General features: G+C 39.5%; 1 protein-coding gene across 2 annotated transcripts in view; it reads right to left on the minus strand.

Annotated features, from left to right (window-relative positions):
• Window positions 1-841: 841 nt before the first annotated feature.
• LOC144595978 (endoplasmic reticulum junction formation protein lunapark-B-like) overlaps window positions 842-25,057 on the minus strand; it is a 79,005-nt gene continuing 54,789 nt past the window's right edge. Inside the window, exons 9-13 of one of the 2 annotated variants that reach the window (XM_078403990.1) lie at window positions 16,071-16,268; window positions 14,162-14,267; window positions 13,856-13,926; window positions 6,592-6,750; window positions 842-3,175 (exon numbers count right to left, since the gene is read on the minus strand). In XM_078403990.1, the coding sequence (XP_078260116.1) occupies window positions 2,976-3,175; window positions 6,592-6,750; window positions 13,856-13,926; window positions 14,162-14,267; window positions 16,071-16,268 (734 nt within the window). In that variant the 3' untranslated portion in view covers window positions 842-2,975. The remainder of the gene's footprint in view (window positions 3,176-6,591; window positions 6,751-13,855; window positions 13,927-14,161; window positions 14,268-16,070; window positions 16,269-25,057) is intronic. The other variant, XM_078403989.1, reaches the window with a different exon arrangement.

The raw sequence follows: 25,057 nt of genomic DNA on the forward strand, positions 1-25,057 counted from the left end.
CCAGATCTCAGGGAAATACCATTCTGCGTGTGAAATTCCAAGCTACAGCAGCACAGTAATCATGTTACTAAAGTAACGATGCAGAGGAGAATTCAAATCCCATCACAATAGAAAGTCAATTCTATAATCTGAAATTTAAAAACATATGTAAAGGATATCCTGAAAATACAATTCTATTATAAACCCCTTCTGTCTTACTAATGCCCTTTGTGAAGAAGCTTACCCCATCAATCCTTTACCAGTCTGGTTTAAAAATGACTTTCAGACCTACAGCAATGCATCTGGAATAGCCAAGTGGCAGAACTGGCAGAAAATGCAGCAAGAAAAACAGATGGACTGAACTCCCCACTTAAGGGCAACATGGGAGTATCATCAATACAGTCTGTGGCGGTTCAAGAAGATTATTACCCAAGAATGGGCAATAAATGCTAGCCAGAGATACCTATATTCCATAGAAAAAGTCATTATTAATAGATAAAAGCCAATTTTCCATATTTATCTTACATATATACTGACCCTGAATTTGCTGTCAATTCCAGCTGCAGCAGTCGACCTTGAAGAAAGCAGTCCACTAAAAGCATAAAATCTGCAAAGATTGCTATTTAGGGTCAAATAGATTCAAAATGATCCCTGTGTCTATTAGGTGATTATCAAACTGACCATGCAGCCAATCACATTAAAGTCGTCCCAGGGAGCAAGCCAGGAAGCAAATAAAAATGTTTAGTTAACTTTTTAAATGTTTTCCAAATTGCTGGTTGAGGATCAAAACAGACAATTAAGGTGGCAGCTGAAATATTAAATCATTTTAATTTTGAAATCTAGTATGTTTTAAAATGAGCAAGAGAATCATAATTCATACAAGTTAAATCTTAGGATTGGTGAGTTTGTTAATCAGTAATTTATTATAAAAAGCCATTATAAACTCATTCATACCTCATGGAAAAATATTACATGAAGGGCATTGTGTTACAAGTCTATTTCATAATTAAGTTCAGGTCTATTTCTCTAGATTCCCTTGAAAGATGAAAAATGTAGCTCACAATTTCAGCATTACCACATTAATTGCCACATGTATTAAAATCTCAAAGTTCCTGTGAGTTTAATGGTATACTGAAGGCAAAACTGATAGATTTATGGTAGTAATAGCAACAAAACCTGGGCCATCATTACTGCATATACAAGAAACAATAAACCAGAGAACGCATCTGCAGTAATCAACACTTTTTTTGGGGAGGGAAAAAAGGAAAAAGATGCTAGAAAATGTCATTTATGCGCATGCAAGAGATAATGATACAATTTTCTCCAAGCAAATAACTTCCAAAAATGTAACATTTGATCCACTGATTCTATTGTTTATTATAATTTTCCAAAATGTAACATTTGATCCCTTGATTATATTCTGCTTATTGAACAAAGATTGTCTCAGCCTTCCTATGAGAAGTAGGTCAGAACCACCTTGCAATGAATATATATTGGCCTTGCTCCTCAGAAAATGCTGTAAATTCTACAAGCTGTCAAATGCAGCTGTTTCAGTTGCGGCGGCAGTATAGTTTGGCTCAGAAGTATGGACACATGAAAAACAGATGAAACAGATATTGCTTTCCTCACAATTCCACAGTGTTAAATAACAAAATAAATTTTGCCTATCAAAAATCTAAATGCATGGACATGGAAATTTAGCTTAACGTTGGAGTATAGAAGTCAACTACTGCAACAAAGCATGGCTTTAATGGAGCTTTAAAAAAAAATCCTTGCCAGAAATTGTTCTTAGCAGCTCGTAAACCGAATAAGAGAAGCTAAATATACATTACCAGTACTGAGCGGCAACCATTCGGAGTAAATGTACTCCAGTGCTCAACTTCAAACAGCAGATTTGGGTAGCATTGCTCTTTTTTTTTAAACCAAGATAAATACATATTAAATTTGAGCTTTAGTTGTTAAAGGACTGAAATCAGTTTTGTTTCTGGATGAATTGAAAGAGTACATGAATAAGGCAGCATCTCACTTTTTGTAAAGCATCCCGATTTTTTTTTAACGAGAAGCAAAGCAATATTTCAATATTCTATATAAAGCACTAAGTTCATGCAATAACTACAATTTATTTAGCTTTCAAAATATTTAAAACACATCAGCACACATTTCTGAATTGGCAGATTATAAACAAAAAAAATGTAGCCACACCAAAAAGTACCAGGGTATCTGTCGACCGTTATATTAGTCCCTGGAATACAATAGCATTTTATGTAAACTTAGCAGAAAAATCTGCATGGTACCTCCTTTACAACAGCATGTGAATTTAGCCTCTAATGACAAAGAACACATGTTATCCAAATGAACTGCTTTTTTTAAATATTAAATATACAAAGGACTAGCTAATCCCACTATCCCATTTCATGCTAAAAATATAAAAGCTAGTTTTTCATTGCTGACTGTAAACATTAAGTTTTATAGCACAAAAAGACGTGGTAGTTTATTTTCAATTAAACACTTCTACCTAATCCAGCTTCAAACCTGCAAGATTTTAAAGCCTTATAAATTAAACAGTCTTTAAAATATACAAAAGAGTGACTCCAATCCAAGTGCATCTTGTGTCAAGTCCCAAAGCATAAAGGGTTTAAAGGGTCAACCAATTTTAAATTATGATTGAATTGTAATCCTTCAATTTTATAGGTCATTGTAGATATTAATATCCAACAACTAAATTGTATTCTGTGACCTGACAAGCAATAAAGCAGTCTTTGCTATTTAATACCATAGATAATTCACAGATTCATCACAAAAGATCAAAATACATACAGCATTTTTAAATATTTTCTTCAGAAAAACTTGTCATTACTACTTACAATAGCTAAACCTTTCAATTTTTTTGCCTGATTAGTTTAACCTATTGTATTGGTAATCTGGCACAATCATTTGGTACGTTGTTCTAGGTAATATATTAAAGGCTCTAGCTACATGCTGAGTGGGCAACTTTGCTATTGTGTATTAATCGCAGACTCTTCATCCTTACTCATTTCAATATCCATTTCATTTTCTTTTGGTTGTTCATCATGCTCCACTTCCTGGTCATGTTTTAGCTGAGCCTCTGCTGGAACGGATTCTTCTTTTTCACTCTCATCTTGTTTACTATTCTGAAGAGAAGTAACACTTTGACCTCCAACTTCCTCAATTGGTTCTATATAAGAAAAATAGTTTAAATAATTTCAATGAATTTAGAAATCTATTTGATCGATTGCTACCTCCATCAGTTGTATCACACAAATAAGAGTATTACACATTCATCACTGGAGTGATGCGAAAACATTCGATATCTTACCAATTCAGATTTATTTTCAAATATTTCATTCTCTGGTAGTAGATAATACTATTAGCATACTGTTTTATATAATTTGTCGAAGATGCTTGCAATTTGGTTTATTTCATCCAAGTAATCCCCACAGTGCAATCTTTTCTCCATAAAAAGGTCAGCAAACATATTCCTTGGCCTCTGCACAAACTGTGCTCCAGAGGAAAAGTAAGTAATATTCTAAGCAACATTAGTTCAAAAAAATATCTAACAGCTTTAAGTACAAAAACAGATCATTTGACTTTCTCCTCTAATCATTTAAGTTATTTTGAAGTATTTCGCTTGATTTTATCACAGTACAGCTAGATTATTTAATTCTCCTGAAACTAAATTTGTAACTGCCACGATAAAGTTCCTGCTTTTAAATTTCTTTCCAAGACTTGGAAGATCTAACTATCACTGTACATGGGTCTTGAGTAGTATGTGCCTTGTGGTTTTGAATGAGAATTGGATTTCTATTATGCTTTCCCTATTCTCTCAAAGAACAAACTACTTGAATTGTCCAATGGACAAAGGGGGAAATTTCCAACAGGTCCAGGCTCCTGACCAGGTGCAGAAATAAACTTGTCATATTAAATAAGAAATATTATGAAGTGCAGCCTCCCTCGAACCTACAAAGTAAGTTAGAATACACAAATAATCATTCAAATTGCATACACTCAGTGATGCAAGAAAGACGTTTAGTTTTTTTAAAAGAAAGCTTTTTTGAGCAATAAGACCAATCAATTTTGTGGTCACTTGCACAAAGGGCTTTTAAAAAAAAAGATATCTGGTTGTATTGTTTGGTTATTACTTATTCTGTCTAGACAAGTTTTCATAGTTTCTGATTCACTCAGATTTAGTTCATTGCTTATTTGATAACTTACCAATGTGAGGACTTATTTTAGTCAGTCACTGATTAGATCGCCCCCCCACTTTCAGGTACAAGGCCTTTGAAAAACATGACAGCTTACAAGAAACGAATGGTTGATGCAAGACCTAACTGCATAAATGGAAGTTATGTTTGAGAAATTAACATGCAACTCCTCTTTCTGGTACAGCAAGAATATTGCAATCTAGCATGCCCATTAAAATTTACAGATTTCGATAGATCACCATGGAATTCAGAATTCTATAAAAACAGCTCCTTTAGGCCATTTGTGTAAGCTAAATAATACCATATATTGTTTTATATCACAAAGCAGTGTATCTTAAAATTTCTGAATAGTGAAGACAAATTGGCCAATGATGCAGGTTTAAGAAATATTGGTCTTTTCTATGTGACCTGAAATAAATAGAAAAAAATGGCCTAAATATTATTATGCTTTTAAAGAATATCACAAAAGTTTTAGAAAAATATACATAGCATATCTGACACTCAAGAGATTTACAATCGTTGTCACAATACCAAATAATTGTGTATTTGCGATTTTCTGCAGATCGTCCGAATTGTGCAAGAAACATTAAATTCAATAACATTGTTAATACCCATGCCAACTTATTTGGCAAAGCCAAATACTTCATAAACTGAACTTAGACCTTGGTGGTGCCCTTACTTCCACAAGGTTCACGGGATTTGAGAATCTTTCCTATATTGTGTGCAACACTAGAAAACATAGAAACATAGAAAAATAGGTGCAGGAGCCAGAACCGCTATTCAATGCGATCATTGTGATCAACTAAAATCAGTAGACCGTTCCTGCTTTTTCCCCCATATCCCTTGATTCCTTTAGCCCTAAGAGCTAAATTTAACTCTCTCACTAAATGAGTGTCACACCATCCCTGGCCTCTCATCTAAGAGATAAATCATTTAGTTGGTCTTCATCTGCCTCTTCAGTGCATGTGAAAGATCCCACTGTTTCAAATATTTACGAGTTCCCTTGAGCCATGGCCAAGATTTGTCCCTTAAATTACATTTAAAATCAAATATTCAGGCAACATTTAATGTTGTATATAGGAACTTACTGTGGACAAAATTAGCTGCTTCTTTCAACATTACAACAGTATTGACATTTGAAAAGTACTTAATTGCTTGCAAAGCATTTCAGAATTACATTTACTTTGTTTCTTCCTTTTTCTTTGTCTTCTTTAAATACAATCTTCCTCTCAAACAGACTCGACTCATCCTTTTTCTTTCTCAAGTCTTAAAACTCACACAAGAGATACTGTCCCAGATCTCAGTTGCCTCACTGCCCTTGTGTGCCATACTTCCAGCAAGTTACCCACCAAAAATATTATGCAATGATGTAGAGAATGATACATGCCCATCTATCAGCAAAATCTTCTCCACTGCATTCATCAATAATTAGTCTCCATTTCTCACAACCTTGCCTCTTTTAATTCTTGGAGAGGCAAATGCAATTTAATATTATAGAATCAGAATGACACAGGAAGCAGTTATTTGGCCTTTGGAATCTTTGTTACTTTACATCGGAAGTAAAAACTAATGTTGGAAATACTCAGCAGGTTTGGCGACATCTGTGGAAAGCGAAATGGAATCGGCATTTCAGGTCATGGAACCTTAGTAAGAACTGGAAAGCACTGCTGTTTTTATTCCACTTTCCATTTCTGATAAAGGGTCTCTAACCCCAAACCCTTTCTGAGCATTTCCAGCATTTTTCTTTATATTTCAGAAACTTTGCCTGTAATATTCCGATCACCGAGTCGAAGGGCGGCACAGTGGCACAGCGGCAGAGTGGCTCCCTGTGACCACGCGGCTTTTTTTCCATGTGCTCTGGTTTCCTCACACCTTCCAAAGACCTATTGGTTTGTCGGTTAAGTGGCTTCTGTAAATTGACCCTAGTGTGTAGGATGGTCCTCGTGTACGGGTGATCACTGATCGGCATGGACTCGGTGGGCCGAAGGCCCCGTTTCCACGCAGTATCTCTATACTAAACTAAACTAGAAGTGTTATACACACAACTAAAAACGAAAAGAGTCTGAAGAAGGGTTTCGACTCAAAACCTCGTCCATGCATGTCCTCCAGACATTTTGCCTGACCCGCTGAGTTACTCCAGCACTTGGTGTTTTACTCATGATTCCAGCATCTGGAATTCCTTGTGCCCCAGCACACATTTAATACCAAGTGTTATTTTACCATAGACTAGAGAATAAGTAATACACTTGTAAAGTACAGCAGAATAGGAATTAATAAAATATTGCAATTTTACATAGTTTTTGAATCAAGTAACATGACCTTCCTTCGGTGTAACACTTTTTTTCCCCAATTTTCGAAACTTTTTTTTGATCTGTTTATATGTGCTTACCATTATCAGTTTGATCATCAGGTACTACAGCTGGAGAGCTAACTGGGCCTGGAGAATCAGAACGTGTTCGTTTTTCAAAATTGAATTCTGGAAGTCTTGGAGCCTGAGGCCTTGTTTTCCGTGCCGGATTAAGAAAGAAACAGTATGCACATCTAAATGCTACAGAAGAAAACAAAATGATAAACTTAATGTAGCTAAAACACATTTATGATAATAAATGTAATATGGTTAAAAAGTGTTCAGAAACATCTGAAAACAGGTCAGCCACAAAAGTCTACAAAATCTATTACCATTTTCTTTGAGTGTTTAGCGTATCATAAAAATAGAGCATGTTATGGAAAGTTCCAAATAGTGGAACTGCTGTATGACAGCGAGTGCTACAGATATGAAATCCTCAACTTCACTCATTTCAAAGGTTGTGCCTCCTGTAATATACAAGATAACTTGGCACTTGATCACAAAGAGGAAAGCACAGCCTCAATTAATTGTCCTTTTAGAGAGGACTGCAGAAGTGTATAGGGGTAGAGGAGGCAGCTGAACAGCAGGGAAAGCAAGAGTCTTTTGCTTTCCCTGGTAGCTGACCTCTACTGGGCCAAGGCCATTTTTTTGGGCCTTCTCTATCTTTCAGTCTGAAGAAGGGTTCCGACCTGAAACGTCACCTATTCCTTTTCTCCACAGATACTGCCTGACCCACTGAGTTACTCAAGCATTTTGTGCCTGTGTTCTGTATGAACCAGCATCTGCAGTTTCTTCCTACACAGAAAGTCTTTGATGTTGAATGAAATTAAAATTAAATTTCATACTATTGAAATGTAATAGTTGGTCCTCTGCATCTGATTCATTACTTCAAAGCATAACCCATATTTCATGAGTGATAGTGGCGATTTAATGCTCATTTGGATCTTATGATTACTTAGATAATTACTTAGAAATTAAATTGGAAAGTTCCAGCAGCAGTGTCTTATACGGCCTAGAAGATTCCTAAACCTTGGTTCCCTCATAGATACATAGACAACAGGTGCAGGAATAGGCCATTCGGCCCTTCGAGCCAGCACTGCCATTCAATGTGATCATGGCTGATCATCCACAATCAGCACACCGTTCCTGTCTTCTCCCCATACCCATTGATTCCGCTAGCCCTAAGGACTCTAACTCTCTTTTGAATGCATCCAGTGAATCGGCCTCCACTGCCTTCTGAGGCAGAGAATTCCACAAATTCACAACTCTGTGTGGAAAACATTTTCCTCATCTCAATTCTAAATGGCCTACCCCTTATTCTTAAACTGTGGCCCCTGGTTCTGGGCTCCCACAATAGAGAACATGTTTCCTGCATCTAGCATCCCTTAATAATTTCATGTTTCAATAAGATCCCCTCTCATCCTTCTAAATTCCAGTGTATACAAGCCTAGTCGCTCCATTCTTTCAACATACGACAGTCCCGCATCCCGAGAATTAACCTCGTGAACCTACGCTGCATGCCCTCAATAGCAAGAATGTTCTTCTTCAGATTAGAAGACCAAAACTGCACCCAATACTCCAGGTGCGGCCTCACCAGGGCTGTGTACAACTGCAGGACCTCTTTGCTCCTATACTCAACTTCTCTCGTTATGAAGGCCAACATGCCATTAGTTTTCTTCACTGCCTGTTGTACCTGCATGCTTATTGTCAGTTACTGATGTACAAGGACACCCAAGTCTTGTTGTACTTCCCCTTGTCCTAACCCGACACCATTCAGATAATAACCTGGCTTCCCATTCTTGCCACCAAAGTGGATAACCTCACATTTATCCACATTATATTGCATCTGCCATGCATCTGCCCACTCACCCAACCTGTCCAAATCACCCTGCATCCTCATAGCATCCTCTTCACAGTTAACACTTCCACCCAGCTTTGTGTCATCTGGAAATTCGCTAATGTTACTTTTAATTCCTTCATCTAAATCATGAATGTATACTGTAAATAGCTGCGGCCCCAGCACCGAGCCTTGCGGCACCTCACTAATCACTGCCTGCCATTCTGAAAAGGACCCGTTAATGCCTACTCTTTGTTTCCTGTCTGCCAACCAATTTTCTATCCATGTCAATACCCTACTCCCTATACTATGTACTCTGTTTTTGCCCACTAATCTCCTGTGTGGGATCTTATCAAAGGCTTTCTGAAAGACCAGGTACACTACATCCACTGGCTCTCCCTCGTCCATTTTACTTGTTACATCCTCAAAAAAATTCCAAAAGATTTGTCGAGCATGATTTCCTCCTCGTAAATCCTTTGCTGACTTGGACCGATCCTGTTACTGCTATCCAAATGCACCGCTATTATATCTTTGATGATCAACTCCAGCATCTTCCCCACCACCGATGTCAGGCTATCTGTCTATAAATCCCTGCTTTCTCTCTCGCCCCTTTCTTGAAAAGTGGGTAACATTAGCCACCCTCCAATCCACAGAAACTGACCCAGAATCTATAAAACATTGGAAAATGATCACCAATGCATCCACGATTTCTAGAGCCACCTCCTTGAGTACCCTTAGATGCAGACCATCAGGCCCTGGGGATTTATCAGCCTTTAGTGCCATCAGTCTACCCAACACCATTTCTTGACTAATGTGAATTTCCTTCAGTTCCTCCATCACCCTAGGTCCTCTGTCCCCTAGTACATCTGGAAGATTGTTTGTGTCTTCCTTAGTGAAGACAGAACCATAGTACCTGTTCAACTCGTTTGCCATTTCCTTGTTCCCCATAATAAATTCACCTATTTCTGTCTTCAAGGGACCCACATTTGTTTTAACTGTTTTTTTGCTCTTCATATACCCACCAACGTATGCCTAAATGTTCCAAGCAATAAATAAGCAACGTTCATTCCATACTGGGCCGGCACTGTGCACTTAGGAATTTACCACACTTTGATTTGGAGAACTTAGTGTGACCAAAAATGTAAGTGAATTCGCAAAGAATGAAAATGTGGCAAGGATTCAATTAGATAGTTTGGACAAATCACATAAACTGCTTGGTCGAACAAAAAAAAAAAGATAAAATAGAAAAAGTGAATTGTAACAGGTCCCATCATATTAAAACATTGAATATGCCTTTTGGCCCACGATGTCTTTGCTGGCCATGATGACAACTTAAAGTAACCCCATCTGCTTGCACATGATCCATTCCCTCGATTACCTGCATCTTCATGAATCTGTCTAAATTCTCTTGCACATTAATATCATATCTACTTTCACACCCCATTCAACACGCTTGGGGTACTTACCACTCTTCCCTACTCACCCTAAAGCAACTCTCTCCAGTATTTGAAATTTCTGCCTTGGAGAAAAAGACTGACTATATACACTATCTGTGCCTCTCAATTTTATAAACTTCAATCAAGTCTCCCATCAACCTGCAAAGCTCCAGACAAACTTCCACCTTTGTCTGTGCGCTCTCAAAAGCCTTCACATCTTTTCTGCAATACAGCAAGCAACCAGAACTGGAAATGTGGCATAACCAAAGTTTTATAAAGTTACAACACGAGTTCCTGCTTCTTGTACTTGACATCTGACCAATGAAGGCAATCGTGCTGTATGCCTTTTTTACCCACTCTGTCTACTTGTGTGGCCACTTTCAGGAAGCTATGGACTTGCACTCAAGATTCCTCTATATATCAGTAGGTCCCGGCCATTTACTGCATACTTTCTCATACTATACTTACTGCATAGAAATTAGTAGCATTTGCCTTATACCCAACCACCATTAACTGTTTGCCCAGCGTTCTTCTTACTGCACGGTGCAATTATCGTGTTGAAATGAGATGGGAACAATGTGATATATTTTAGGGTAAAGATAGACAATTCAGCCCAACTCGACATTGGAGTTTAAAGACTTCCCTCTCCTTTTATCCAAACATACCGAATAGTGAAAGGCTTGGATAAGTTCGATAAATTTGATAAGTTTTACTCTACAAATTGAGAGGGAGAAGTGAAAATCGGAAGTGTCAGTATTACAGTATATAGCAAAGGGGATTACAGAGACATGAGGCAGGAGCTGGCCAAAATTGACTGGAAGGAGGCCCTTGCAGGGAAGACGGTGGAACAGCAATGGCAGGTATTCCTGGGAATAATGCAGAAATTGCAGGATCAATTTATCCCAAATAGGAGGAAAGATTTTAAGGGGAGTAAGAGGCACCCGTGGCTGACAAGGGAAGTCAAGGACAGCATAAAAATAAAAGAGAAGTAGTACAACAAAGCAAAGAAGAGTGGGAAGCCAAAGGATTGGAACTCTTTTAAGGAGCAACAGAAGATGACTAAGAAGGCAATACGGGGAGAAAAGATGAGGTACGAGGGTAAACTAGCCAATAACATAAAGGAGGATAGTAAAAGCTTTTTTAGGTATGTAAAGAGGAAAAAAAATAGTCACGGCAAATGTGGGTCCCTTGAAGACAGAAGCAGGGGAATTTATTATGGGGAACAAGGAAATGGCAGACAAGTTGAACCGGTACTTTGGATCTGTCTTCACTAAGGAAGATACAAGCAATCTCCCAGATGTTCTAGTGGCAAGAGATCCTAGGGTGACAGAGGAACTGAAGTAAATCCACATTAGGCAGGAAATGGTGTTGGGTAGCCTGATGCGACTGAAGGCCGATAAATCCCCAGGGCCTGATGGTCTGCATCCCAGGGTACTTAAGGAGGTGGCGCTAGAAATTGTGGACGCATTGGCGATCATTTTCCAATGTTCTATAGATTCAGGATCAGATCCTGTGGATTGGATGGTAGCTAATGTTGTCCCACTTTTTAAGAAAGGAAGGAGAGAGAAAACGGGAAATGATACACCAGTTAGTCTTACATCAGTGGTGGGGAAGATGCTGGAGTCAATTATAACAGACGAAATTGCAGAGCTTTTGGATAGTAGGAACAGGATTGTTCCGAGTCAGCATGGATTTACGAAGGGGAAATCATGCTTGACTAATCTTCTGGAATTGTTTGAGGATGTAACCAGGAAAATTGACAGGGGAGAGCCGGTGGATGTGGTGTACCTCGATTTTCAGAAAGCCTTCGACATGGTTCCACATAGGAGATTAGTGGGCAAAATTAGAGTACACGGTATTGGGGGTAGGGTACTGACATGGATAGAAAATTGGTTGGCAGACAGAAAGCAAAGAGTGGGGATAAATGGGTCCCTTTCAGAATGGCAGGCAGTGACTAGTGGGGTACCGCAAGGCTCGGTGCTGGGACCGCAGCTATTTACAATATACATTAATGACTTGGATGAAGGGATTAAAAGTACCATTAGCAAATTTGCAGATGATACAAAGCTGGGTGGTAGTGTGAACTGTGAGGGAGATGCTATGAGGTTGCAGGGTGACTTGGACAGGTTGTGTGAGTGGGCGGATGCATGGCAGATGCAGTTTAATGTAGATAAGTGTGAGATTATCCACTTTGGTGGTAAGAATAGGAAGGCAGATTATTATCTGAATGGTGTGAAGTTACGAAAAGGGGATGTACGAGATCTGGGTGTCCTAGTGCATCAGTCACTGAAAGGAAGCATGCAGGTAGAGCAGGCAGTGAAGAAAGCCAATGAAATGTTGGCCTTCATAACAAGAGGAGTTATAGGAGCAAAGAGGTCCTTCTGCAGTTGTACAGGGCCCTAGTGAGACCGCACCTGGAGTACCGTGTGCAGTTTTGGTCTCCAAATTTGAGGAAGGATATTCTTGCTATTGAGGGCGTGCAGCGTAGGTTTACTAGGTTAATTCCCGGAATGGCGGGACTGTCATATGTTGAAAGACTGGAGCGACTAGGCTTGGATACACTGGAATTTAGACGGATGAGAGGGGATCTTATCGAAACGTATAAGATTATTAAGGGGTTGGACACGTTAGAGGCAGGAAACATGTTCCCAATGTTGCGGGAGTCCAGACAAGGGGCCACCGTTTAAGAATAAGGGGTAGGCCATTTAGAACGGAGATGAGGAAAAACGTTTTCAGTCAGAGTTGTGAATCTGTGGAATTCTCTGCCTCAGAAGGCAGTGGAGGCCAATTCTCTGAATGCATTCAAGAGAGAGCTAGATAGAGCTCTTAAGGATACCGGAGTCAGGGGGTATGGGGAGAAGGCAGGAACGGAGTACTGATTGAGAATGATCAGCCATGATCACATTGAATGGCGGTGCTGGCTCGAAGGGCAGAATGGCCTACTCCTGCACCTATTGTCTATTGGATAGAGTGGATGTGGAGAGGATGTTTCCACTAGTTTCCACTGAATCCAGGATGAGAGGTTAGAGCCTCAGAATTAAAGAGCGTTCCTTTAGGAAGGAGATGAGGAGGAATATCTTTAGTCAGAGGGTGGTGAATCTGTGGAATTCATTGCCACAGAAGGCTGTGGAGGGCAAGTCGATGGATATTTTTAAGGCAGAGATAGATAGATTCTTAATAAGTCAGGTGTCAGGGGTTATGGGGAGAAGGCAGGAGAATGGGGTTAAGAAGGAAAGATCGATCAGCCACGATTGAATGGTGGAGTAGACTTGATGGGCCGAATGGCCTAATTCTGCTTCTATCACTTCTGAAACTATTCTTTTGTTTTGAAGCCTGATGCTACTTTGGGTACGTCTACAACATAATTTGTATGCTTAAATCAGATGAAATAATTCTAGTCAAAACATGTGCTGTAATCATCAGTAAAAACAAGGAACTGCAGTTGCTGGTTCACAAAAAAATTATAAAGTGAGTAACTCTGTGGTACAGACAGCATCTCTGGAGAACAGGACGAAAAGATAGATTAGCCATGATTGAATGGCGGAGTAGACTGGAGCAGAATTAGACCATTTGGCCCATATCACTTATGACCTTAAATGTATTGATTAAAATTCTGACGGGCATTTGGTAGCCAGGACACATTCTAGCTACGATGAGTTAGTTTTGGCTGAGATGAACGTTTAGGATAGTAGATGATTGAAGTGAAGCTTCTTGTGCAATGTTGGAAAGGCATTCATCCAGACAATTGAAAGGTGCACAACACACTTCTAAATCATGCCTTGTAAATAATGAAAAGGCTTGGGAGTCAGGAGGCAAGTCACTTGTTCCACAGAATAAACAACTTCTGCCCTATCCTGTGAGGCCACAATATTTCAGTTGCTACTTATATTACATTAAGAATGCTCTTATAAAATAAAGGCATTGCTACACAATTTCCTCAAACTTAACCCATGAGTATCAATAGTTGTTGCTTAACAAGAATAACTATATAAGCGAAATTTGAAAATTTGCCGTTCATTTCACAAGTTCTTACCAACATACTCAAATTCTTCTTTCAAGGCCATGCCATTATGGGAAAAACACTGCTGACAAATAAGTGCATATCTGTGAAGATTAAAAGTAAAATATAAGACATTAAACCAGCATTATTATGAATAATTTCAGATGTGCAATTATGCTTGAGAAATTCTGGTTGACCCAAGCTAAATTGCAGTCAGGTAAATCAGTGAAATTATGCTAAATTGAAACAAGTTATCAGTGAAATATTACATTCCTAATTTTTGTACTGTAACTTCATGCTAACCATATCTCATGTGTTCAAATAATTCTTTAAATTCACCTGTTCTGTGGGCCATCACCAACTAAATATTCAATAACTCTATCAACTGCTCCTCGATCTCGAGGGAGAATTGGTCTTGCCAGAGGAGGACCTGGAGGATGAAGACCTACAATCAAGGAACCAGAAGATAAATGCTCAATGGAAGCTGATATTAAAGAACAATCAAGTCAAGTCAAGTTTATTTGTCACATACACATAAATGTGCAGTGAAATGAAAGATTACCCACAGCACAACAACAAGAGCAATAAAAATAAGCAATAACACACACAATCATACAAAAAGAAACATCCATCACAGTGAGTCTCCTCCAGTCACCTCCTCACTGTGATGGAAGGCCAGAATGTCTTTTCTCTTCCCTGCCGTCTTCTCCCGCGGTCAGGCTGTTGTAGTTGCCACGTTCCAGGCCGCGCAGGATGGTGAAAGGTCTGCAGCGGCCCGACCCAAGCCCTGCGATCCGGGGCGGGTGAAGACGCCGCCACTGCCGCTGCCCCGTCGGGGCGCCCGACATTGAAGCCCCCGAAGCAGAGAAAATCCCGCGGCCTATTTCAGGCCGCGCCAGACGGTGACCCCAGGCCGTGGCGGGCCGACCCAAGCCCCGCGACTCGGGGCGGGCGAAGACGCTGCCACTGCCGGAGCTCCTGATGTCGGCCCCCACCCAGGGGGCTGCGGGCTTCCGACGTCCCCGCGGCCGGAGCCTCCACAGGCGAGTCCCAGGTGGAGGCCGCCAGCTCCAGGTGCATGGCCGGTGGTAGGCCGCAACGGGAACGGAGACATGACCCAGAACAAAGGGTCGCGTCTCCGTTCGGAAGAGACAATTTTATATTTAGTTCCCACCACCCCCCCACCCCCACCCATAGTACACAACCCCAAAAAACAACATCACATTACACTACAATCAAGACAAAAAAACAACATTTATGTTTATAAAATATTTATTTAACTGAACTAAATCAACTTGAAGATTCGCGAATGTATTGTCGTTGTGTATAGTTTTAACTGTCAACATGTACATTCTCCTAACATCTTGGTTTTAGGAATGCAGTAAATTTACAGTATTTCCACAAGTTCCTTTTTAATTAAATCAGCCTCATATATTAGTGGAGATTTCAATAAATGTTATATTGAACTTCAGAAAGTTCACACTGTAAGAAAATATGGTCAACCATATGCTCACATTCCGATATATTATGAATATTTTTAGGGGAAAGTACTGCTCGACAGTGCACAAAAAATATTTACTGGTGCTTCAAGCTTTTGCCAGATGTGAAACAGTTTCACAAGGAAGCACAATTTAGCAACTTAAGCACTTGAATTCCTCCTGAAACTGGCCTAACATTCTTTCCTGCTACTCAGGCCAAGAGTAATTAATGTAATTAAACATCACGGGTAATTATTGCAAGATGACTGGTCAATTTTGCAAATCTTGGCAAGCCCTCAGATACCTGCTGGTTATTAATTTACTACCATATGGAAGCCCAGTGGTTCAACATTTTTGTATTTAATTGATTTTAGGACTGTTGAATGATGTGGAAAACATAAGGGAAAAGTACAAAAGCAGTTCATGAATTTGATGAATAAAAATAACTGCTTACAACTTGTTCATGGAAAACTGTTCATTTTTTTGTAGAAGCACAGGATGCCAAAGCAGCTTACCATTTTGCCAATGAACCTTTACTGCCATTTAAACAGTGGCAATGTAACATTTTAATAAGCTTAGTCAGGGTCTATAAAGATATGAGACACCAGCTGTGAATGACTAATGGCTAATTAAATATGGAAGTTTCATTTATCAGATAACTACCTCTGAAAGTATGCTAAATAAAATGCCCTTCATTTAAACAGAAACAATCTTATTGGTAACCTGGGATGGCACTAAAAGCAGTCATTAAAGCCAACTGTTTTGTTTACCTATTACAGGAATTGGGGTGGCTGGAGGCAGTGTCCGCTTCGATAGTACAGGCGTATGTAAAGCCGAATGAGCGGTCTTTTCTGGCGGCCCACCAGGAGCTGATGTGCTCTGTTGAACAGGTGTGAGACTTTGTGGATTTCCCTGCTTGAGGTTTGGTGGTGTAGATGCTACTTGACCTGACGTCCTTTGACGAAGTTCTGGAAGAAGAACATTTAGAATTATTTTTTAAACTACAATGGACACAGGCTTTGTATGATTAATGCATCTACTGCAATTAGTTACATCTCATATCATGAAATTCAAAGCTTTATTTGCTTCGACTTCAATCAGCAACAGACAACTTATTCTTGCTGAAAATGTGTTACATTTATACCTCTTCTAAATGATTACCATTTAAGATGTATACTTTGCAGCTGAACAATTGCTCAAGTTATAAAAATTATTAATAAACAAAATGAAGATTTTGAGTTTCAATCACAAATTTGAGTAGTCGTCCTTCTGCTAAATTGTTCCTTTCAGAAAATTCACCCTTATTCCAAGTGCTGTTTCTATACATAAAGTACCTTATATCCATCAAGGAATTTAAAACAAAACACGGAGAGAAAAAAAATCAATGTTTGTAATCATAGGTTCATAACGAGATAAGAGCAAAATCTAATTAGTCAAAATAGGCACAAAAAGCAGGACAAATACAATCCAATCAATTGCTGGCCCAAAATTGACTCCATCAAAATGATGGGAAGACACATAATCAGTGCTACTAACCATCACTTAATCACCATTAAGCAGCTAAGCAATGCTAAATTTCTGTTTCAAATCTTTTTGCAGCCTTGGTGCAAACATGTACAAAAGAATCAAAATCAAAATGGAATACCTGCCCTCAGCACCAAGCCAGAATTTGACTATTAACAAAGAAGCCCAATTGAAGTCAAGGAAAAAAGCTCTTCAATGCTTGTAGTCATATACACCAGAAAGAAAGTCTGCGGTCGTTGTTAAAAGCCAATCATTCAGTTCCAGGACGTCAAAGAATTCCTATGGCCAAACATCTAAGCTACTATTTTATGATGGATAGGATTAGGTTCTACCCAGAGAAGCTCATTTAAGTTTGAATGGTTCATTTGTATGTATATTTTCCAGATATTTGAGTAGTTCCCAGCCCTGTCCAGCAATACTGAGATAACATTCAGGTATGTGACAAGAAATATTTCTGTTGCACAAGTCCAAGGTAGTGACCAACATTCATAAGAGTGTTGAACCATCTTCCCAAAGCCTTCAAAAGCCATCAGCTATTTCTAAATTCCCCCTTTATCATTATTGAGGATGGGCTTGCACTGGAAAGTCAACTGGACCAGCTGTATAAATGGTCACAATCAGAACAGTTCAGGGGAAATATCTGGCCTCCTGCTAAGATCTTTCTCGCATCTACTGGGCACATCAATTGTGCGATTGAACACACTCCGTTTTTGAGTACAGTTCCAACACAATTTAAGCAGTTTATATAACAATAGAAATCAAAATAATCCACTTCATTTGCATCCAATTCACCACAATGGGTGGGTACACACTTCATAGTCTATACATTGTACCTAATTTATTTACCAATCATACTGCAGCAAAATAGTTAAGGACTCTTCAAAATTTCCACCCAGATTTGTAATCTATACCATCTCAAAACAATGTGTTTTTTTCGGTAAACCAGCATCTGCAGTTCCTTAATTCTACTGTTGGAAATATATCACCTTTACTTCACCATCGTAGGAGTTGGTGGCAGCTCAACACCACCACAAGCATTTCAATCAGTGTTAGCTTGTTGACAGCAGGTCAATTGCCCCTCATGTTTATTATTCTCATCACCAGAGAAGAATATTTTTGTTCAGGGGTCTCCAAACTATGGGCCGCGGGCCACATCCGGCCCGCCAAGAGATTTTTTCCATCCCGCCAAGAGATTAACACGTTCCGCGCTGCAGCTCGGCTTCCATCTTCTCCCATCAGCGCGTCTCCGGCTCCCTCCCGATGTCTGAATGTCCCGACACCTCTCCCCGTTCCTGCGCTCCTCCAGGCTCGGTGCCCCTGCTCCGCACCTCGCTTCCTGTGGCTCTTTGGCCCCTCGCTGCTCCTGCTGGCCCTCCAGCCATTCTCCCCGCTCGCCATCTCCGTCAGCCGGGCTCCATTTCCACTTGGCCCGCGCTCAACACCTCGAGCCTGGGGCTGCCGAGCAGAGCAGTGGCCTGGTCCTCCGCCTATTGCCTCGGCTTCCAGTGCCCGGCAAAGCTCTTCCTGCTGCTCGGCCACCGCTGCTGATCGGCCTCTCCCCGGCCCCTCTTCCTCCTCCTCTTCAGGCTCAACACTCCGCTCCTCCTCCTCTTCCACCGCCTCCTCCTCCAAGGCTGTCGAGCACGGCTCCCTGGGCCCTACGCCCTCAGGCGGGTCGCCGACCTCCAGCGCTCGCTGCTAATGCCCCTGCAGACTCCCAGGCCCCTCGGCTCGGGTTGTTCCTGCTGCTCCTCTCCCAGTTTGCTCAACCCCGTCCTTTCCTCCTCCTCCTCTTCTTCCCCCTTTCTTCCCCCTTTCTTCCCCCTTTCTTCCCCCTTTCTTTCCCCTTTCTTTCCCCCCCCCCCCCCCCCCCGCTGGCCGGTCCTCTGCTTCTTGGCCTTGCTCTCCTGCCTCCCTTCCCGGCCACATTTCCCCTTCTCCCGCCGTTTGGCCAGACGTCTTCCCGGCTGCTTCTTGCGTCCACTGGCTTTGCAGCCCTTCTCCCAGTTCCTCTTCCTCCGCCGGATCCTCCAGCTTCTTCCCCATTTTTTTCAGCACAAAAATTTACCATTTTAGCAGATTTTTTTCAAGGTAAGAACGTACCTGTTGCATGTGTTACTGGTGTATGCCGGAAGCTGCCATGTACTCCAGATGGCTTGAATTTCTTCCATTAATTTTACTTAAGCTCTTTTTTGAGTTCATTAAATTTATAAAACTGACATTTCTTAATTTTTTTTCTACAAAAATGTGCCAAATATATAATGTGGCCCTCATGCTGAAAAGTTTGGAGGCTCCTGTCCTTGTTGATAATGACCACTTTGTCTGGCCCACATCATTTTCTGAGTCCAATTCCACTTGTATTTATCCACATTAAACTCAGATCTAATAGAGGGTTCAAGCTAAATATTCTGTTTCTGAAAAGGTGAGTAGATGTTGAAGGAGCAGTCACACTTGAGGCTTCAGTAAATTATTCCCAGTTTGACAGTTCAGGAATATTTGCCTCAAAAATATAGTGTATGTGGAGTTTACTCTTCCTAGGGGTAGTTTCATTATTGTCCAGGTTATTTCTTTGAAATTTGAATTTCAAGTCATCCGATTCTATCCAAATTACATTTTGATCAAGTCCTTTTTTAATGGGGCTGTAAAGTTTTAGTACTCATATTTTCTGCTTTGTGGGAGCCTGCACTTTACAAGGTATGAGACTCCCAGAATTGTTGTTTTTGATAAGACAGGGGACTGCAAAAGCGTTGTCTCTGTTAAATGTAGTGCAAAGACATTTCTACAATTAGCTGTGAATAATGACATGTTAGCTGACTGTACAGCAATTTAACCCCTAAATATATTAAAAAAAGAAGCCTGTTTTCAGCCGTGTAGTCTATAGTCTGTTCTGTAAAAGTGTTAGTCCAGTTTCTCGTCATGCTCAGTCCTCAGTCCTTTACAGTTCCATAGTTTTTGTTTTGTTAGTTATGATATGTTCAATTTTTAGTTAAGGATTGCAGATATTTTAATGCTTTGCTCTGGTGCTGTATAACATTGTGCTTGAATAAGTTTTAAAACACTACCACTGGACTCGGCAAATCATTGAGAAATTAGTGACCACTTGATTGCTGTCCTATTCACCATACTAAACATTTATTCCCTCACCTATGTGCATGGTGGCTGCAGTGTACACCAACTACAAAATGCACAACAGCTACTCGCAAGGGCTCCTCCAACACCACATCCTAAACTCACGACATCTGCTATTAAAAAGGCACATGGAGTGCCATCACCAGCAAGTTTTCCTCCAAGCTGCATACTGTTGTAACTTGGAAATAATTTGCTGGTATTTCACCATGACTGTTCGGCAGAGACATTGTGGGCTGAAGAACCTGTTCCGATGCTGCACTGTTCTATGTTCTAAATTCTGGAACCCTATCCAATAGCACAATAGGAATAACTTCAGGTGAAAAATTAACTGGTTCAAAGCGGGAGCTCACCAAAGGCCATAAATTTTGGCCTTGTTAGCAATAACCAGATCTCCCCCAAAAATGAATACTAATAAAGCACAGATTGTATACAACTGCCAGAAAAAGCAGCTCAGTGACTCCCACTTTTGACATACTCGACAGATTTTTGGACTCTCATGGACGCCAAGTTGCCAAACTTCTCAGTTTTCATTAAGCAAAGACTATTTCACTGGCTCAAGATGATAGACGACTGCTTCCCCCAAGGATATACCGTGCAGGGAGATGACATGATCCAAAAGTTGAGACGACTCATAGGAACATTTTCTAGATATTAGTAGAGGGAATATGAAAACCTTTAACATCGATTGTGACAAGTGGGAAACTACAGCTAATGACACAAGCAAATGGGTAGAGTGGCTGTGATGGTGACGTGGCAACGTGACAATGTTTGCAACTACATCGTAGGCATGGTAAGCAGGGCCAGAAAACTATAGATCTCCCTGTATCATTAGCCAATAATACTTTCAGTAGCTGACGAGAATTGCTTTATTTAGTCAATGGATACACAGTAGAAATGGTCTCACCAAAGCCTGAGAACTACATTAAAACATAATTTCAACAGATGGAAAGATGAAAACATAATGCTCGTGTGAAATATATTAGGGTATTCCATCATATTAAACTCTAAAAATACAATTTTTTAATTCATTTTGCAATAAATTAAATTCAGAATTTTTGGACAGTTCTCATCAGCCAATTTGTTTCACATTATGAATGTTTTACTGCCTTTTAATATTCCTGATTTGTTATCTGGCTGTGATGGTATATTCAAAAGATCTTTTCTCAAAATCCCAGATTAAGATTTCAATTTACAAATTGTGCAAAATGATGCTAGTTTTAGCAAGATATGGGAAAGTTAAAATGTACAAGCAGGATAGTCAAATGTGCCAATAATGGGGCAAAGATGTGCCTTGTACAAGTGATTGGAGATGGGGGGTGGGGGGGGAAGGAGACTAAAAATATAATTTTTCACAAAATTGTAGTGCTGGAAGTTTGAGAGGAGAGGCTTTCAAGAGATTATAAAATAAGGCACAGAATTTTAAAATCAGATCCTTTTCTATTGCTACATCTTATAACAAATCCTGCCATTCCACAACATTCTGAGATATGGCGATCACTTGAAATAATGTAGCAGGCATTGAAAATATGAAAAATTATTTTTCTTACTAAACAAACAAACCCAGAGGCATATGGAATATGAAAAAAAATTGCTGCTTGAAAAAGTTATTTTACCCCCACGAATATAACATCAAATCCTATAATACATTTTTATGCAATTTAAAAAAAAGTAAATATTCATATAGTTCATTTGAAGGATTGTTTTCTGTGTGAAAACAATTAAAATTATAAATCAAGATGAGCATCTAAATGTGCTGTTGAAGTGAAGTAAATTCATGCTCCTCAGGCATGCCATTTTGGGATAACGTCAGGAAGCTACTTTCAAAACAAAACTTGAAAGAAACCTGTATGACAATAAATGTGCAACCAATTGTACAAGTCAGAAGGAAACAACAACAGAATTAATTAGCTCTGAGTGAATAAATATATTGAAGTGCCAACAAACCACAAAAGGTTACTGCTGAATTACAGTAACTTCACCATCCCTGTTCAAACAGTGATGATTGGGCCATATCTCCAATCAATCCAAGGAAGCACACATTGTTGTCAGTGACTGGGATTGATTTTTTTCCCCCTACATATCTTGAATTGTACAGCTATCATCCACACAAAGCCTTCCACTTTTCATTGAGAGACGCTGCATTTTAAGTGAGTTTAATAAACTTGAGTTAACGGGAACATTTCAAATGAACCCTTAAACTTAGTTTGCATTACTGTTTGCTGAGTAAATTACAGTTCTTTTGTAAGACCCATCTCTACTTCAGTGGTTGGTAGAGAGATGTCAAATGAACATCCAAAGAATTAAGGTCTTGGATTCAATCTCTCTTCTATGAATTTTCAGTAACAACTTGATAATTTTTAGCAGAGGCTGGGCAAAGCATAGTTATTTCTATGCTATTCAGAAAGTAATAGCGAATAAATATATATTTTAATCTGTCTCTATACAATTTTCCACCATCCTGCCAACATTATCAGAAAGCCTGAAAGAGGATAACCAACCTGGAGTTGTGCATGATGGTGAGCAGAATGTAAAATAAAAAACAAAATTAAATGTAGCTATGATAATTCAGTCTTAAAGTGTTGATTGGATTTGTTTTTTAAATGTTAACTGCTAAATAATAATAATAAATTTGCACGATAATTAAGCATTTTTACATCTGGCCAACATTTTACTGAGTTAATGACAAAATGAAAAAGCATCCAAATAGTATTTAATTATGTATTTCACAGAAACAAAACCTGACCAGGACTGAAAAATAGAACGATGAAACACTCACACTCTCCGGCTGGCAATAACAAAGAGAACCCCAAGGGATATCAGACTGTCTCATTTGACCTCCTGTTTAAAACGCGACTTTCAAAAGCCAATGGCAGAAGCTAAACTACTGTGGGCAGATGCTAGATGCACTTCACATCTGGCCCCTCAACTCCACACTGGCTGGCAGAAGGAGCCAACATGATTTATTTGCTGGAGGTAGCCAACTGAAAAAGGACATGCAGATAATTTCTTTATTTTACTCCAATTTTTATTTTTATTTTTTTATTTCTTTAAGCTAAAATTATTTAAAATCTTTGAAGAAGGGTCCCCCCACAAAACATCACCTATTCATTTTCTCCTTAGATGAATGAATGAATGAATTAATTAATTAATTGATAAGTTTAGTGGCCAAGTATGCAAATACAAGGAATGTGCCTTGGTGCTCCGCTCACAAATGTCTACACAAACGTACAGTTAACAATTAACAATTAACAATTAAGAATAAAGCATAACCACATCAAAACAATAAGGATACAACATTACGGTCTAAACATGTGGGTGAAAATAAACCAGAACAAAATGGAGACTACAGACTTTGGTTATTGAGTAGAACTGGACTCGCGGGAAAAAAGCTGTTTTTATGTCTGGCTGTGGCTACTTTGACAGTCCGGAGTCGCCTTCCAGAGGGAAGTGCTTCGAAGAGTTTGTGGCCAGGGTGAGAGGGGTCAGAGATGATCTTGCCCACTCGCTTCCCGGCCCTTGCAGTGTACAGTTCGTCAATGGGGGAAAGGTTGCAGCCAACAACCTTCTCGTTAATTTTTTTAAATTTTATAATTGATTACAATACATATAACAACAACAATAAACCCCATCCCCCCCCTTCCCTACATAATCATGAAAACAAACAAACAAAAACAAACAAATAAATAAATAAAAATACATTTAAAAAAAAAACATAACTACAATGTAACAAAAAAAAAGACAAAAGCACAAAAACATGAGGCAAGGTAATTTTCACAAGTCAAATATTTCAGTATTTTCACTGCTGGATTCAAAGAAGGTACAAAAGCATGTGGCATTGAGGGGATAGTTTTAATTGTCCTTAATATGCTGCAGCACTGGGTTCCATATGTTGAAGAACTTTTGAGGGTTGCCAGACAATTCATATCTCAACCTCTCTACGTGTAATATGCCCATTAATTCTCTTAACCAAGTCTCAAACTGAGGAGCAGAGTCTGATTTCCATAGTTTCAAAATACATCTGTTGGCAATTACCATACCATAAACCAAGATTGTGCGAGCATTATGGTCTAGCTTCTCAAGCGTTGTGGAATACCCGAATAGAGCAGTTTCAGGGTCCGGAGTTAAAGTGACGTTTAAAACAGTGGAGTACCATTGAAATAAAAGACACCAAAAGTTGTGAAGTTTTGGACAAGTCCAAAAGTGGTGAGCGAGTGTACCCTCAGCGGTCTTGCATCTATTACACAAAGGTGAGAGATCAGGAAAGATTTTATGCAGCTTAACCTTAGAGTAGTGTAATCTGTGTATAACCTTGAATTGAATCAGTTGTAGCCTAGAATTAATAGAACAGGATTTTATACTTTTCAGTACTTCCTTCCAGACATCGTCATCAATTTCAATGTTAAGGTCTTCTTCCCAGGTTTGTTTTATTTTTAAAGTAGATTTATCTAGTTTGTTTAAAAAGATACCTACAAACGATGAGATTAGGTTCTTTGCTTCCGGGGGACCCAGCAAAATTTTGGACAACAAGTCGTCTTCGGGCAGGGACTCAAAAAGCAAATTGTTTTGTCGAACATAATTTCTCAGCTGTAAGTACCTGAAGAATTGAGTTTTGGGCAATGAGAACTTGGATTGTAGCTGATCAAATGATGCAAAGTGTCTATTTATGTAAAGATCTTTTATTGTAACTATCCCTTTACAGCTCCATTCTTTGAATGCTGTGTCTGTAAATGATGGGTGGAAAGCGTGGTTATGCCAGATTGGGGCGTGCATTGACGTATTCGGAAGCTCACAAGCTTTCCTAATTTGGTGCCATATTCTCTGAGCATTGGACAGAGTGAAGTGATCCTCTCTAAGAGAGGTGAGAGATCTGGGTAATGAAAAAAGGAGAGCAGGGAGAGAAGTTTTTGGGGTTAAGCTTTTTTCAATCGCCAGCCAAGGTGGCAGGTCATATCCAACTCCCCGTTCATATGCATACTGCCAGTATACCATGACTCTAACATTGGCCGCCCAATAGTAATATAAAAAGCACGGTAACCCCAGTCCCCCATGTTCCCTCGTTTTTTGAAGATAAGCTTTTGAGATCCTGTGTGCTTTATATCCCCAA

This window comes from Rhinoraja longicauda, chromosome 8, assembly GCF_053455715.1.
Source record: "Rhinoraja longicauda isolate Sanriku21f chromosome 8, sRhiLon1.1, whole genome shotgun sequence".
Lineage (NCBI taxonomy): Eukaryota > Metazoa > Chordata > Chondrichthyes > Rajiformes > Arhynchobatidae > Rhinoraja > Rhinoraja longicauda.